General features: G+C 41.8%; 1 protein-coding gene across 2 annotated transcripts in view; it reads right to left on the bottom strand.

The window, feature by feature from the left end:
- Window positions 1–3,253: 3,253 nt before the first annotated feature.
- The window catches only part of LOC139542599 (metabotropic glutamate receptor 4-like), a 277,141-nt gene continuing 261,819 nt past the window's right edge, over window positions 3,254–18,575 (bottom strand). The window contains exons 10-11 of one of the 2 annotated variants that reach the window (XM_071348230.1): window positions 8,075–8,333; window positions 3,254–6,091 (exon numbers count right to left, since the gene is read on the bottom strand). In XM_071348230.1, the coding sequence (XP_071204331.1) occupies window positions 6,042–6,091; window positions 8,075–8,333 (309 nt within the window). In that variant the 3' untranslated portion in view covers window positions 3,254–6,041. The remainder of the gene's footprint in view (window positions 6,092–8,074; window positions 8,334–18,575) is intronic. The other variant, XM_071348238.1, reaches the window with a different exon arrangement.

The following is an 18,575-nucleotide window of genomic DNA, read 5'->3' as shown; positions in this document are numbered from 1 at the left end:
CCAGTGTTTAATTGCTATATTGTAATTATTTCGCCACTATGGCCTATTTATTGCCTTACCTCCCTTATCCTACCTCATTTGCACACACTGTATAATAGACTTTTCTTGTGTATTTTTGAAGGCGTGTTTGTTTATTCCATGTGTAACTCTGTGTTGTTGTTTGTGTCACACTGCTTTGCTTTATCTTGGCCAGGTCGCAGTAAATGAGAACTTGTTCTCAACTAGCCTACCTGGTTAAATAAAGGTGAAATATATATATATATTTTTAAATTGTAAACTCAGTGTAGACGTAAGAAGTCCCTGAATGGAATATATTTTATTTTAGGTTTCTGACAATCCCCTTTGTAAAGCAAGAAGCCACATCCTTTCCGGGTATGCAGTCCCCAACAGAATGCTGTTAAGCTTTCAAAAGAGCCTGTGTGGCTCTCCTCTTGAAAAGCAAAGCCTGGTTTTCACAGGAGAGGAGAGCAAAGCAGGACAAGGACAGGACAGAGCTGTTTATTTGAGGCTATGCAGACAGTGCAGTGCACCGCAGTAGAGGGAGCTCAGGACTCGTGAGGAGACAAATAATGCTGCAATGCCCGGGTCTCTGTACTGTGTATTAGTGCACAACACAATGAACATTTGTTTCCTGTAGCTGTATCTATTGGTTGTACTCATTCTGTCATGGGAGGTGGCTGTATTGTGGGCTGGCAGACAGTGAACTGATAAGAAAATTGTAAATAAGAAATGCCCTTCAACTACACAAGCTCAAGAATCAGGCACAAACACTCAAATACTGGGGTAAGTGTAAATTCATAATTGCCTTTGATGGCATCGTTGAAGTCAGTCAACTATTTCAGTGATTTTCACCACCTACTCTATTGTTGGAAATGTTCAAGTGTCCCACATCTTGGCCAGCGTGTTCAAGTTATCTATGGAATGTATTACACCCCAATGTTCTCTTACGGATGGATGCAAATGTCATGCATGGATGACGCATGGAGGCCTCATACTTGCGGGAATAATCTGTCAGAAAAAGATCTGTGTCCCGTCTGCTGTGGAGTGATGTTTTGACAGGGTTGGGAATCCTGCCACACTTGAAGAAATCGAACTAATATCTGTGGATCTGAAAGATGGTCTGTTAGCTGTTGTTTGGTATGGTGTGTCTTCTGGTGGCTTCACTAACAGGTCTTTAGATCAACTATATGGATGTCCATTACTACTGGTGTCTTCATTAACTGTCCATTACAGACTCATCAGTGCCATATACTGTATGATTCACTGGATTAAACGTCTCAACTTCAATCAAAGCAAGTGTATTACTCAATCTGCAATTACACAGTTCAGAGGATTGCATTGAACTCCTCAATACTTTTTCACAGTAGAATGGTCGGACTGTCATTTTTTGACAGATTACACATTTTCTTCGCTATTACTTTGCAACAGCGGATGAAATTGTCCTAAATACGCTTGAGTTTATTTAAAATGGCTGGCTTTCAGATTGAGACTTATTGGAGCAAAAAAACGTCCAGATGCTCAAGTAAAAATGTTGTCTTGTATTCATCTATTTTTACACATTTGTTCCCTGTGGCAAGGAGGGAAGTCCTGCTTTTAGTGATTTTGAGTCGGTTCAATCAGTAATGTTTTGCTCTGACCTTGTATTTCAGCTTGTTCTTGTTGAAAAACATGTTGCCTTTAACATTGTGTTAGTCATCTATTTGTACGTTCATTAAAACCTTATAATTTTCAGTCTATGGAATATGTGAACAATGATTACTTGGTTTTTCATGTGAAGTGAGCAATGTGTTTAATTGAGTTCATTAGAAAATGCTGTTTGTTGTGATCTGAATACTAGGAGGTAAAAGACACAGGCATTGCTCTCTCACACCTTAAGTAGGCTATAGCGTTTGAGGATGATGGTGTTTAGATGGCACCTTATGCTATTGCACACATTTTCAGCTATTTTCCAGTGTACAAATAACATGAATTTAGCAGTATGAGACTGTGATACTGTTATTTTTCTAGCTTTGTTGCCTAATTGAGGGGCAATCATTCTGAAGGCTTGAGATGAATAGACTCTCAATGCTGGACATTACCACTGCAGGGGCCATGGATTGAAGTATAAAAATATGGCCTACTAACCATTCATTTGAAATAATTGCTTGTTTTCCACCACCAATTCTGTTCCCCTGTGATGCTATTATTAAAGCAATTATGTCAACACAACCAAGCTGACGATGGAAGTCATTGTCTTTCTTGTCAAGTTGATGATCTTTCTTTCTTTCATTCCTCTGTTATTAATTGGCGTTCATCATCCTCTTTCTTTCTTTAGTTTGCTCTTCCTTTGTCATAGCCACACACACACACACACACACACACACACACACACACACACACACTCACACTCACACTCACACTCACACTCACACTCACACTCACACTCACACATTTACTCACACAGACATGTACCATGCATCATCACAGGAGGTGTGGAAGTTGTATCAAAGGATTAAGGGGTCAACAACGTCTCTCACAAGTAATGAGAAACTCACAGGATTTGTTGTCCCTCTAATTCAACTGTTTTTGTGATAGATAACATTGTCAACAAATCCTTTTTCGGTAACACTTTACATTAACATTTACTTAAAATGACTTAGAATGGAGTTAACAAGTTCATCAAATTGATTCGTTTATAGATTATTTCTAAAATGGTAATTAGCTGTTATACCACGTTGTTAGTTTGGTTCTTACCAAATAGTGAAGTTATTTTACCAGTTAATGTTCTAGCCTGAAACTTCCTGAACTTCCTGCTTCTAAACAAATGACATCGCTTCTGCCCTCTGCTGCCCTCCCCGAGACAGTCAGGTCAGTCCTGTTGGCTCTTCTTCCCTCGCTCTTTCCTTCCCTCCATCTCTCTCTATGTCCCTCTCTCTCCCTCTCCCTTCCTCTCTTTCTGACAAGCCAGACCAGTGGAGCGAGGCCTCCTCTCATACAGAACGTGTAAATGTTGCACATTACACTCAATTATTACTTTACGGTTTCCCCATTCTGACCTACTGACGCTTAACAGAAGTATTTCTTTATTGATTCCCCATTCTGACCTACTGACGCTTTACACTCAATTATTTCTTTATTGATTCCCCATTCTGACCTACTGACGCTTTACACTCAATTATTTATTTACTGTTTCCCCGTTCTGACCTACTGACACTTTAGGTCATAAAAATGCAATACTGTAAGAGAGAACAATTTTGAAAGAAAGAAGAGAAGCTTGTAATTTAAATTTTATTAGAAATGTGATTTTGTATTTTTTTTTTAAACTGGACATGCTCCACACACTTCATTACTTTTCAATAGGTTTTACAAATACGTAGTCAGATAGCCAGGCACTGTTTCTTTTTTGTTCACATTTTTCCCTTTTTAGATTTGTCAAGACATAAAAGCGGACATCATCAATCTATTTAATAACGTACAATTATTTGCCATTTCATTTGGTCAGCACTCACATTATTTTATTATTTTAGTAATACAGAGGTTAATGGAAAAGCAGCGTTGAGTTCACATCACAAATGACCTCACAATATAAAATAAAAAAACTAAAGAACTGTTCAGTTTTACAGCCACTTCTGATGTATTTATTCAGAGAAGTGATGGCGCCTGAAAGGACTACTGGATCCTTTGGCATTTTGTTTTGAGTAGATTCCTTTCTGCAGCTTGAGGTCATATAGTATACTAGTATATCGCTGAAGCATTTTACAAAACAGGACACAGTCCTCAGAGATAATTTAGTTTTTTATGATTTAGTCTCAAACACTGTTTTATCCATTATGGATATCATCTTGGGTGGATGACTACTGTGTGGCATACTCCCCTGGGGATACTTTACTCCCCATTTAATGGATTTGGATGTGTACAACTTAGCTGTACCTTTGTTTGACCGGGAGGATAGCTGCTGGAAATGGATGGGGGTCATCGATGGTATCTCACTATAGGGCCTCTTGCAGCCCGAGAGACTAGTTTCCCAAATAAATGTATTACAATCCCTACCATGGATAGCATTGGGTGTTCCGTTATTGTACTCCTCTATGGGAACTTTGTAATATTTAGAATAGCCATGGAGTGGTCTTGGTGTCTCGGAATAATTGGTTATCAATATACAGTTTATCGATGACGAGATAAACTACGCCGTTCTGCAATTTCCTTCGGGAACTGATCATTCATGCCTATTTTCGTGCCAGTGAGTCTTCCACCTAGGCTTTTAACATTTATTATATTTTGGAAGAATGCAAATTTGGCAATGATTGGGTGCTTATATCTCTTTCCTCTCTGTCCTAAACGGTATACACGTTAGAGTTTGATTTTGTTAACAGTATCGCCTGGGATCTGTAGCTCTTCAATAAATAATTATTTCACCACACTTTCAGGATCTTCACCCTCTTTTTCTTTGATACCAGTAAGTACCAGATTTGCTCTCATAGATCTAGTCTGTATTTCAAGTAAGGCTTGTCTCAGAAACATGTTCTCCTTTTTAACTTCTTTAACGTCCGTTTCAATTGTATTGACTGTACATTTTAGCTTGTTTGTGTCTTTCTCCGTTGTCGCAGCTTTTTCGTCACTCATCTCGAGGCTCGTCTTCAACTCCTTTATATCTTTACTGACTAGTTCTAGTATACCCAGTTTATCATTTATCGACTTTAGCAAGTCGGTTTCTACACTTACCATTCCCGGTGCTGAAAAGCATAAATCGTCTGTGTCCGTCAAGGAGTCTCATATTCTTTTGGGGATTGGTATTCCATGCTTACTCTCCGACATGTTTTGGTGTTGATTGTATTGGTGATATTGGTCAATACATTTCTCTAGCCTTATAATTTGTTTTGTGTTGTTATCCAGATTGAAGGTTATTGTCCATGAGAACAGTATGTGGAGTGAAGTGCTAATATTTAATCAAACTTACAGATATTGAATATTACGTGTTTATCTTGAGGCATTCTGCACCTCTGTGTTCAGTCCACCATGACACCTCTCTATTTTTACTGAGAGACTCTTTGTTTTAGTCTGGAGTTACAGTATTAAAGTATGAGCAAAGTGGGCCGAGGACAGTGGCAGCCTTTGGTTAGCTGGTAACACAGATCAGGGCCTCACCTCACACAAGGAAACAAAGATCACTCACTAGACCTTCACCAGTTTGGAATTTACATATAATAGAAACGACACTGCAACAGAGTTTGAACGCATTCCAAATATTTTTTTTACAACACAACACAGGATGTTCAAACTGGCATGCTCAAAATCAGTAATGACCATAGTCTTTTTTTGTCAACATCATTATAATTTTTTGGGTCAACTCAATGAAGACAGGAAAGGCAAAAACAACCAAAATATGATGGCGTACAATTATCCTGCATTGTTGGAATTGTTTCTTTCATCCAGTCTTTTCTTTTTAAACTGGAATACCTTTAAAAAAACAACAACATAAAACAATTACATAACTTAAAATCCTCCTTGAAATAAAAGACTGATTACTCTCATCCTGGTGGCTCTGCAACTTCCTGAAGCATTGAGAGCAATGTCCCTTACTGATGAGAATACTGGCAGACTACAACCTTGCATCACACACACCTGAACAGATTCTTTCAATTGGATTGCATGTCAGTCCGGTCGGCTCAAGATAAGATAAGAAAGAAAAAAGAGAGAGAGAGAGAGAGAATAAAGGTGCAATGCAAACAACGAGAAGGGAGGAGAAGCCTCATCCCGCATCATGTCCTCTCCGGTCTCTGCCAGGGGGGAAGTGTTGGCCTTGTCTGTCATGGCCGACAAGATGGAACATCACCATTATACTGTATCTGTTCTGTTGGGCCCTTGAGGGTCCCTCTCTGCATCTCTGTGTGGTCTTCTCTCTTTCCTTTATTATGACTATTCCCTGGGAAATCCTTTAGTGATCCTCACAATATGTCCCATGTCCATTTTCTTCCTCTATTTCCCATTTCATTCCACTGCATAAGAACATTTTCACCCGCCACGAGGTGACCATCCAGAACAACGACGAAGGCCTTCCTCTCCTAGATGACATGGTTGCTGTAGCTGATGTATGTCTGCTTTGTGGCGAAAGCTGAAAGAGAAGAAGAAGCGAACAACACAGACAAGGCCAGCGGTACGTCACAGTTACTACAGTACTGTATACACTGGGCAAAATAAGTAGTGTTCACCTCCTATCCCCTGTCTGTCTACTGGGTAATAAGGCTTCAACCATCCAGTTGTTTCCCCAGACCTCCACCTCCTATCCCCTGTCTGTCTACTGGGTAATAAGGCTTCAACCATCCAGTTGTCTCCCCAGACCTCCACCTCCTATACCCTGTCTGTCTACTGGGTAATAAGGCTTCGACCATCCAGTTGTCTCCCCAGACCTCCACCTCCTATCCCCTGTCTGTCTACTGGGTAATAAGGCTTCGACCATCCAGTTGTCTCCCCAGACCTCCACCTCCTATCCCCTGTCTGTCTACTGGGTAATAAGGCTTCAACCATCCAGTTGTTTCCCCAGACCTCCACCTCCTATCCCCTGTCTGTCTACTGGGTAATAAGGCTTCAACCATCCAGTTGTTTCCCCAGACCTTGTTGGCTGATCCGCTGACCTGGAGCGGATAAATCCTACCGTCCCTGCTACTAATGTCGGCTGGTCAGGGAGACAGGAATTTTTCAATTACATCATGCTATGTGTCCACACTGGCAATGACCCTGACAATGACAAATGGTGCTTATTTAAATACCTGTGCATTGTTTTGTTTTTTACCTTTATTTAACTAGGCAAGTCAGTTAATAAAAAAATCTTATTTACGGCCTACCCCGGCCAAACCCTAACATGGGCGACGATCGGATGCTGGTTATTGAATCTCTGTCTTTACTCTTCTCATTTATTGTGTTACTGTGTGGCTTAATGTAGCTGTTGTTGTTAAACCAAATACATGAATTTTAGGATATAGGCCTATATGTCGATGTTCTGTAACGCATGTCCATGCGCAGCATCCTTATAGACATTTTTCTATCAAATATTTACAATGTTGCATTCTATAGAAACACAAGTATATTGTCCACGATGTATTTTTTGGGGGACATCACTGTAGTTTTGTTATTGGTGGAAGAAATACAGCAGGGGCTAAATAATCCCCAAAATACTGTAGCTCTCAGGGAACAGTGAATCACATTGATATGCGTGCGTCATTAAGATTTGTCCACAAATAGGTATTCTATCTCTGTTGACAGACCGACTCAGACCTCTCTTTTTTGTCTCTGGGAGGCAAGCCGGTCAGGTGTGTGACTGTTTTGGCCATCACCTGAGTAATTTCTGCTGAGTCAATGGTTGAAGTCATTATTTACCACAGATGTATAAAGCCTGAGTCTGTCCCAGAAACCACCTAGCATTTTGATTGCTAATGAAATTAGAGTGAGATGGACTTAGACAGCGAGAATTTCAGCTGGTTCAGAAAGGAAAGTCATTTGCATCTCAATTAATTACACTTGGCTTTGAACACTTTGAACAGTGCCACAAATCTGAGCCAAACAGTGAAAAAAGGAAACTTAGATTCCGGATCACCATATTGAGCACAAGTGTTTATCTGTGAGAATCAACTCAGTGCATTGAAATGAGAAAAGAAAACATGGTTGTTGTAGACGGTGTATAACAAGAATTTAAATGGATCTAATACATTAAATAAAACACAATAGGTCCATTATAATAAGGTAGCTGGTGTAATAGTACTGATGCCCTCCTTTGTGACCTACACACACAGTGGAGAATTTGAGCATATCGGGGAATGTTTTAAGATCTCCCCCAACTCACAAATAGACTTAAAATGAAAAAATGGCAGCCAATTTCCTAAATCCATCGAAGTGTAAAATAACAACGGCGCGAGGTGGCTTGTAAATAATGAATTGGATACTGTGCTTTCTACCTTCTACCTCTTAGACCAATTTATTTATGTGATTTACAGCGCCTGAAGGACAAAATTAATCTTAGAAACATTAAACACAAACACAAGGATCCACTCAGCTAATTCTAGCATGTACAGTATATAGCATACATACTGCAAGTCTTCACCTTTTAACTCACCTTGTGTTTCCAGGCTCTCAGACAGCTCAGTCTTGGCCTCTCCATTGGGACGTAGGCTGGCTTTGGGGTTGAACTTGTTGGACATGGTGGTGGCAGTGACCATGGCCTTAAGGCTGCGCGTGCGTTTGGGCACGTTCTGCTCCGGGTGCCTGAGGATCACATAGACCTTGGGCAAGTAGAGCATCCCCAGAGAGACAGAGGCACTCAGACTCACGGAGATGGTCAGCGTGGTGGTCTGGATGTACATCTGTAAAGTAACGTCAAGGACATTGAGTTAGACATATGGCTCAAAATTATTTTAAGGGTAAGGATGGGGTTAGGGTTAATGTAACCACCATCCGGAATCTGCTGGCTGTATTCCCTGCCCAAAGGCAGTTATTACCACATTCCTAGAGGTCTTCACGGATCCACCTGTACCCGAATACCCCAGACCTGATCCGGGACACGGGCGGATCCAGATCCAGAATTCTAAATATTGTCACGGGTCTGGGTCGGATCTGATATTATTGTGACAGGTCTCAGGTCATTTTAACTGACTTGTTCGTAAGGACCAATACAGATCCGAACGCAACTGATGCAGTAGAGAGCGAAAGAAATTGTATAATGTATGCGTCTGCTCTTTGCTATTCGCGAGAGTGGCATTTATCAATTGTTGTTGTTGTTGTTGGCCAATCATAAGTCATCACAGCGGCAATAGGCTACGGTCATAGAGCCTCAGTGTGGGGCAAAAGTTAGGAGATATCTAATCAATGGAAGATGGAATTAAAAGATAAAGGAGAAGGGCAGGCTACAACGACCAAGAGTCAACAAGGTAGGCTGCTACTTAATATTCTGCATGCAGCCTCAATTAGCCTAGCTAGCTAGCTAGTTAACTAGCCTCTCCTGGTTTGCTGCAGTCAATATAGGAACAATATAAACATATTGGATGTTAGTCTACTACAGCGTGAGTCGGCTTGGTTGGTTGCCATCTCTCGTCTCTCCCTCACTCCTCCCTGTTCCCCTTGTCACCCCCTCACTTTCCCAGTAGCCTACACACACACACAGCACGACCCCTGCTAGAGCGTCACCTCTCTCTACCTCCTCTTACAGTAGCCTAAACACACAGCACGGCCCCTGCTAGAGTGTCACCTCTCTCTACCTCCTCTTACAGTAGCCTAAACACACAGCACGACCCCTGCTAGAGTGTCACCTCTCTCTACCTCCTCTTACAGTAGCCTAAACACACAGCACGACCCCTGCTAGAGTGTCACCTCTCTCTACCTTCACTTACAGTAGCCTAAACACACAGCACGACCCCTGCTAGAGCGTCACCTCTCTCTACCTTCACTTACAGTAGCCTAAACACACAGCATGACCCCTGCTAGAGCGTCACCTCTCTCTACCTTCACTTACAGTAGCCTAAACACACAGCACGACCCCTGCTAGAGTGTCACCTCTCTCTACCTTCACTTACAGTAGCCTAAACACACAGCACGACCCCTGCTAGAGCGTCAACTCTCTCTACCTCCTCTTACAGTAGCCTAAACACACAGTACGACCCCTGCTAGAGTGTCACCTCTCTCTACCTTCACTTACAGTAGCCTAAACACACAGCATGACCCCTGCTAGAGAGTCACCTCTCTCTACCTTCACTTACAGTAGCCTAAACACACAGCATGACCCCTGCTAGAGCGTCACCTCTCTCTACCTTCACTTACAGTAGCCTAAACACACAGCACGACCCCTGCTAGAGCGTCATCTCTCTCTACCTCCTCTTACAGTAGCCTAAACACACAGCACGACCCCTGCTAGTGTCACCTCTCTCTACCTCCTCTTACAGTAGCCTAAACACACAGCACGACCCCTGCTAGAGCGTCACCTCTCTCTACCTCCTCTTACAGTAGCCTAAACACACAGCACGACCCCTGCTAGAGTGTCACCTCTCTCTACCTTCACTTACAGTAGCTTAAACACACAGCATGACCCCTGCTAGAGCGTCATCTCTCTCTACCTTCACTTACAGTAGCCTAAACACACAGCACGACCCCTGCTAGAGCGTCACCTCTCTCTACCTTCACTTACAGTAGCCTAAACACACAGCACGACCCCTGCTAGTGTCACCTCTCTCTACCTTCACTTACAGTAGCCTAAACACACAGCACGACCCCTGCTAGTGTCACCTCTCTCTACCTTCACTTACAGTAGCCTAAACACACAGCACGACCCATGCTAGAGTGTCACCTCTCTCTACCTCCTCTTACAGTAGCCTAAACACACAGCACGACCCCTGCTAGAGTGTCACCTCTCTCTACCTCCTCTTACAGTAGCCTAAACACACAGCACGACCCATGCTAGAGCGTCACTTCTCTCTACCTCCTCTTACAGTAGCCTAAACACACATCACGACCCCTGCTAGAGCGTCACTTCTCTCTACCTCCTCTTACAGTAGCCTAAACACACATCACGACCCCTGCTAGAGCGTCACTTCTCTCTACCTCCTCTTACAGTAGCCTAAACACACAGCATGACCCCTGCTAGAGTGTCACCTCTCTACCTTCACTTACAGTAGCCTAAACACACAGCACGACCCCTGCTAGTGTCACCTCTCTCTACCTCCTCTTACAGTAGCCTAAACACACAGCATGACCCCTGCTAGAGTGTCACCTCTCTACCTTCACTTACAGTAGCCTAAACACACAGCACGACCCCTGCTAGTGTCACCTCTCTCTACCTTCACTTACAGTAGCCTAAACACACAGCACGACCCATGCTAGAGTGTCACCTCTCTCTACCTCCTCTTACAGTAGCCTACACATACAGCACAGCCCCTGATTGGGTGTCACCTCTCTCTACCTCCTTTCCCCCACACTTTATCCGGTCCATTTAATAAAGTAGCTTAAAAATGTACTTTTCTGCTGCTTCTCTCACTCGGATGGGATGTGGAGCGGATATGGAATGGGTCTAGTTGTCCTCAGGTTGGTAAAAAAAAATATATATATAATAATAACAAATTATGCATATCGGGTCCGGATGGGAAAGTCCCAGGTCCATCTCGGAACGGGTCCAACATTTTGGACTCGTGAAGGCCTCTATTCTACATGTTCATCCCTGGTGGTTTACTATAGATGTTAATGTTCATCCCTGGTGGTTTGCTATAGATGTTAATGTTCATCCCTGGTGGTTTACTGTAGATGTTAATGTTCATCCCTGGTGGTTTACTGTAGATGTTAATGTTCATCCCTGGTGGTTTACTGTAGATGTTAATGTTCATCCCTGGTGGTTTACTGTAGATGTTAATGTTCATCCCTGGTGGTTTACTGTAGATGTTAATGTTCATCCCTGGTGGTTTACTGTAGATGTTAATGTTCATCCCTGGCGGTTTGCTATAGATGTTAATGTTCATCCCTGGTGGTTTACTGTAGATGTTAATGTTCATCCCTGGTGGTTTACTGTAGATGTTAATGTTCACGTCAAGCCTTGTTGACTACTGAGGTTTAAATACTTCTGTCAGTTTGTCCTTGACGTATGTCATTCATAAAGAGATGGACAAGGTTTGTGAAGGACAAAACTGACATCATAGAATCCATGACAAAGCCTTGCTCTTCACCAATGTTACTGTGTAAGAACTGACATCATAGAATCCATGACAAAGCCTTGCTCTTCACCAATGTTACTGTGTAAGAACTGACATCATAGAATCCATGACAAAGCCTTGCTCTTCACCAATGTTACTGTGTAAGAACTGACATCATAGAATCCATGTCAAAGCCTTGCTCTTCACCAATGTTACTGTGTAAGAACTGACATCATAGAATCCATGACAAAGCCTTACTCTTCACCAATGTTACTGTGTAAGAACTGACATCATAGAATCCATGACAAAGCCTTGCTCTTCACCAATGTTACTGTGTAAGAACTGACATCATAGAATCCATGTCAAAGCCTTGCTCTTCACCAATGTTACTGTGTAAGAACTGACATCATAGAATCCATGTCAAAGCCTTGCTCTTCACCAATGTTACTGTATAAGAAGCACATTTACTAGAGCATATAAACCATGTATGTGGCGTATCACTATGATTAGTTACAATGCACATTAGACAAGTAAATTATTACTTAAGGTAATCTGTTGGTAGGAGGGCAGAGCACAAAGGCTAGTCAATAACACTGTTTATTAAATCAAAATCCTTTCTTCATAAGACCCCACCCTACTCCCGACCACCACAGTGCATCAGACCAAGACACTTTTATTGCATTTTTTGCAGTGCTAGTTTTAACATGGACCTCATGGCAATTTCAAAACACCAGTCTATTTTGACTCCATACATGCTGCTCTATACAAAGGAAACAACCTCATGAAATATTTGTCCATGGCTGAACATTGTGAATCACGGGGGAGGGCCTTGCTGATCAGCAGTCTAACTCACTCCACTTGAAGTGTTTGCTAAGCAGAGCTGCGTTAATTAGGCTAGCTTATTGAGAACATTAAAGGGGAAGGACAGGCTTGTAGGAATTGTAATGTCTACATTGTTAGAAATACTGATCACCTGACCTGATCAGGGGAAAGTAGTTAAAGGTTGGGATGATATAAAATGGTTTAGACCAAGGTGAATCCACAGCATGATACTGTATGACCCAACCCAAAACAAACAATAGTGATAGTGATAGTGATCCCAATAGTGTGTTAACCTGTAAATATTGGATTTGACTAAGAGATCACCATTATAATACAAATCTGCTCGGTTTGACCAGACCTTTCTCTCTAGCCAGCTATCTAACCCAGAAAATAAAATCCCTGCTGTTGTTTCATCAACATAGTGTACCTTCCCCAGACGTGACCCGCTGCTAGTGGATCTGTGTTGTTATTGTCTCTCTCTCTCTCTCATAGGGGATGGTGGATGCAGGGTTGAAGGAGCAGAGGCCAGCGGTGGTAGAGTCTCTCACAGACATTGACTATCCCTTTGAGCATGGTGAAGTTATTAATTACACTTTGGATGGTGTTTCAATACACCCAGTCACTACAAAGATACAGGCTTCCTTTCTAACTCAGTTGCCGGAGAGGAAGGAAACCGCTCAGGGATTTCACCATGAGGCGAATGGTGACTTTAAAACAGTTACAGAGTTTAATGACTGTGATAGGAGAAAACTGAGGATGGATCAACAACTTTGTAGTTACTCCACAATACTAAACTAAAGACAGGGTGAAAAGAAGGTTGCCTGAACAGAATAAAAAATATTCCAGAACATGCATCCTGTTTGCAATAAGGCACTAAAATAAAGCTGCAAAACAGGACAAATACAACACAACACATGACTACCACCCACATATGTTCAGGCATGGTGGTGGCTGCATCATGTTATGGGTTTGCTTGTCATCAGCAAGGACTAGGGAGTTTTTTTCTGTTGATAAAAAGAAATGGAATAGAGCTAAGCACAGGCAAAATCCTGAAGGAAAACAGAGTTCAGTTTGCTTTCCAGCAGACACTCGGAGACAAATTCTCATTTCAGCAGGACAATGACTTAAAACACAAGGTCAAAAATACACAACAGTTGCTTACCAAGAAAACATTGAATGTTCCTGAGAGGCCTAGTTTGTCACGCCCTGACCTTAGTTCCTTGTTTATGTCTCTATTTTGGTTTGGTCAGGGCGTGAGTTGGGGTGGGCATTCTATGTTTTGTTCTATGTTTTGTATTTCTAGGTGTTTGGCCTGGTATGGTTCCCAATCAGAGGCAGCTGTCAATCGTTGTCTCTGATTGATAACCATACTTAGGTAGCCTGTTCCCACCTGTGTTTGTGGGTAGTTGTTTTCTGTTTTGTGTATTGCACCTTGCAGAACTGTTCGTTTGTCGTTTTGTTGTTTTTGTTCAAGTGTTCGTATTTATTAAAAGTACTATGAATACTTACCACGCTGCACCTTGGTCCTCTTCTCCCGACGACGTTCGTTACATAGTTGCAGTTTTGACTTAAAATCGTCTTGAAAATCTATGGCAAGATCTAGCAATGATCAACAACCAATTTGACTGAGCTTGAAGATTTTTTATAAGAATAATGTGCAAATATTATCTGGAGGATCAGGAGAAGGTCTGTATGGAGGAGTGGGCCAAAATCCCTGCTGCAGTGTGTGCAAATCTGGTCAAGAACTACAGGAAACGTATGATCTGTCACGATCGTCGTATGGTGGAAGAGAGGAGGACCAAAGCGCAGCGTGGTTAGAATACATTCTTCTCGTTTAATGACACGAAACGAATAACACTTTACAAACTAACAAAACAACAAACCGACGAACGTGAAGCTATATAAACAATGTGCTAACATGCAACATAGACATAGACAATCACCCACGAACTACCTAATGAATATGGCTGCCTAAATATGGTTCCCAATCAGAGACAACGATAGACAGCTGTCTCTAATTGAGAACCAATTTAGGCAACCATAGACATACATACACCTAGACTAGACACTGCCCCAAGAACATACAAAACCCCTAGACAATACAAAACACATACATCCCCCATGTCACACCCTGACCTAACTAAAATAATAAAGAAAACAAAGATAACTAAGGCCAGGGCGTGACATGATCTCTGTAGTTAATTACTTAAAAATCATACAATGTGATTTTCTGGATTTTGTTTTAGATTCCGTCTCTCACGGTTGAAGTGTACTATGATAAAAAATTACAGACCTCTACATGCTTTGTAAGTAGGACAACCTGCAAAATCGGCAGTGTATCAAATACTTGTTCTCCCCACTGTACGTAAATTCGATATTTCTGTATTTCATTATCAATAAATTTGCAAAGATTTCTAAAAACGTGTTTTCACCGTGTCATTATGTGGTATTGGGTGGGTGAGAAAATACATATATTTAATCCATTTTGAATTCAGGCTGTAACACAACAAAATGTGGAATAAGTATGAAGACTTTCTGAAGCCACTGAATTTTAGCACCATATTAACACCATGCTAGTACAATGCTTGGTTGAGTAGTTTACATCTGTAAGTCTAGAATTATCCAATGTGATTACTACTGTGTGAAGTCACTGAGTACTGATGATCATTTGACTTCTGTTATCACTTTATTGTATTTGACTGGTTCATAACTCTGGTTCAAACCCTGGTTCATAACCCTGGTTCATAACCTTGGCTTTTAACCCTGGCTTATAACCCCGGTTCATAACTCTGCTTCTGTCACACCCTGATCTGTGCTTGTCTCCACCCCCCTCCAGGTGTCGTCTATCTTCCCAATTATCCCCAGTGTATTTATATCTGTGTTCTCTGTTTGTCTGTTTCCAGTACGTTTTGTCTATCAAGCCTACCAGCGTTTTTCCCCTTGCTCCTGTTTTTTTCTATACTTCCTGTTTTCTAGTTTTCCCGGTTTTGACCATTCTGCCTGCCCTGACCCTGAGCCTTGTCTGCCATTCTATACCTCGTCACACCGTCCTGGATTATTTACCTCTGCCTGCCCTGACCCTGAGACTGCCTGCCGTTCTGTACCTTTTGACTCTGATCTGGATTACTGACCTCTGCCTGCCCTTGACTTGTCGTTTTGCCTGCCCCTGTTCTAGTAATACACGTTTGTTACTTCGACACTGTCTGCATCCGGGTCTTCCCTCAAACGTGATAGGTTCATAACCCTGGTTCACAACCCTGGTTCAGAACTCTGGTTCACAACTCTGGTTCACTACGCTGGTTCATAACTCTGTAACAGCTGATGTAACACTTGATGTTATAACTGTGTGATTTTGTTCTCCTGGAAATTTCTACAAGAGATCTTCACGGATCCACCTGTACGAGATTACGTCCCTCCCTCCTCTCCCTCGCACTTTATCAGTTCTGGTTAATAAAGTAGTAAAATAATTGACTCAGATCGGATCTGGATTCGACCAGGTCTATACGGAACACGTCTAGATGACCTCGGGTCGGTTCGGTCTGTATATTTAATGCATATCGTGTCCGGAGGGGAAATCATTTCAAATGTTAGGCCTCTAATTCCTGCTACTCTAGTGAACTGCATTGTAATTACACCCAGTTTGCATTCATCAGACATGGAGTCAACTGTAGCTGACTTTGAAGACAGGAATACTTCTATGTCCATCCCATGCATGCCATCCTCAAATGAAGCAAAACAGCTACTCACTGTTAATTATCTATGCATAGTCCCTTTACCCCAAACCACCTTGACTAACCTGTACCCCGGCACATTGACTCGGTACCGGTACCCCCTGTATATAGCCTTGTTATTGTTATGTAATTGTATTGTGTTCCTTTTTTTATGTACTTTAGTTTATTTAGTAAATATTTTCTTAACTCTATTTCTTGAACTGCACTGTTGGTTAAGGGCTTGTAAGTAAGCATTTCACGGTAAGGGCTACAGATGTTATATTCGGCATATGTGACAAATAAAATCTGATTTGATTTGATTCCTTGCACGACGCAACGCGGAGTGCCTGTATACAGCCGTTAGCCATGGTATATTGGCCATATAACACAAACCCCCGAGGTGCCTTATTGCTCTTATAAACTAGTTTCCAATGTAATTAGAGCAGTAAAGATGAATGTTTTGTCATACCTGTGGTATACAGTCGGATATACCACAGCTGTCAGCCAATCAATATTCAGGGCTCGAACCACCCAGTTTATAATGCAGAGTTAAATATTAGAATCCGATCACTGTATACTCTGAATATTTGGATTATGGTTTGGCATTTTAGTTCTGTTGAATAAGCTTAAAATCAACCGTCCACCATAGGACTGTGAATGTAAATCAGAGCAAATCCTGAGAAAATCAATATTCCGACTGTGACTTGGCTCAGTAGACTGGCTGGATCATTAGCCTGTACTTCTTCTTAATCTGCCTCTGCCTCAGCATATTCAGAGCAGCTCATAGAGGTAGGATGTAAAGGTGCACACACCTCTCATAACTGCGTCATCGACAGTGCAGGCCCGAGCCAATGCATACCTCAGACAGACACCACACTGTAACACTAAGGAGTGAAAGAGAGAACCATAAAAAAGGATTGGGACTGAGCGTCGAAGAGGATTGTGCTTGAACAATCTATAAACTTCCATATTGGAACTGTGCTATTGGAAGACCTGCACACATAGAACATATAACTTCTACGGACCTGTATTTCTTTAGCAGGTTGGATAACATGCTAGTTCTGAAGACTGATGAAAAAAAACACTTTCAAAGGGAAAACATGCTGGTTCTATGGTTATATTCATAGTACAGTATGGCACATTCAAAATGACAGGATATTATTCATTTCAATGTAATTTCTATATTTTAGTTGTCGAGGGATTTCCTAGCCTCGCATGGTTACTTAGTGTGGCATGGGAACATACAGTGCAGTCATATCTTTTTGTATCAAAACTAACTGTGATTATAGTCTAATTAAGCCAATAACAGTTTATTGCCCTCGGGGACACTAATGTGCTGTTGCTGGAGAACGTGATTTACAAAGAGACTACAATGTTTTGGCCTTCATTAGCTTCTTGTCCAATCCCCTACTCTCCCTCTAGGAATGCACAGGTCAACAACTTCACAAACAAAGGGCTTGCGTCTTGTAGCTGATGAAACCACTGTGAAATCTTAGATCGTATCCAGGCCTCTGTGCGCTGTCCCATTGATCCTCATTATGTTCTATTGGGCCTCTGGGACAGCTGCTCAATGACTAATGTTGTTGATCTATGAAAAACCAACAACAACCCAAAGCAGAGTGGAGCCATCGCTCTGTCTATCGCTCTCTTTCTGTAGGTGGCGTGGTGAGAACTGTGTCTGACCCTGCATAACAGTATATGGACACATAACATCACAGCATGTTATCTGATTCTGTTGAACTAACCTACTCTCTTAGCAGCCCAGAGACAACAACAAAAAACAATGTCAACAGAATATTGAAAAATACATAACATAAAAGAGATGGACAGAACCACTCACCAGCACCATAATGGCAGGTCTTCCTAAAGTGGCGGATTGTGTTGGAATTGTATGCATACGTGTATTTATGGGTGCCAAGGGAAGACAGGTATCACAAAAAAATTGACCAATAAAAACATTTAAAAACATATTGTATAGTAATTTATCTTTTGTTTCTCTGTTTCATAATTTCCCTTCACTTCGCAAGAGGCTGAATGTATCTCCTACCGGAGAAAGCATCCTAGCGAGTGAAACAGCACCTCTCTGTCTCCGTACATGTAGCTCATCTATCTGATGCTGTCTGGTCAAAAAGAGTATGATAGTCTTGCTGCCTGTAGCATTGAATGCAAGGGAAGCCAATCAGCATTGAGCTAAACTAAGTGCGGTCAACTATGAATGGTCCTGGCGCACCAAAAACGGAAGCTAGCTTGGATTTGGCTTCACAACAATTACATCACATCAAGCCAAAAATCATTGACAAAATGTTTTTATTATTGTTGCACCTCGTCGTGTTGTTGTCCTCCGGTTACTAGCTAGTCTCTTAAGGCTAGATGGGACGCTATCGTCCAACCTGACCAACATCCA

This window comes from Salvelinus alpinus, chromosome 2 (assembly GCF_045679555.1).
Source record: "Salvelinus alpinus chromosome 2, SLU_Salpinus.1, whole genome shotgun sequence".
NCBI lineage: Eukaryota > Metazoa > Chordata > Actinopteri > Salmoniformes > Salmonidae > Salvelinus > Salvelinus alpinus.
Note: the sequence above shows the minus strand (reverse complement) of the source record. Positions and strands in the feature narration are given on the sequence as shown.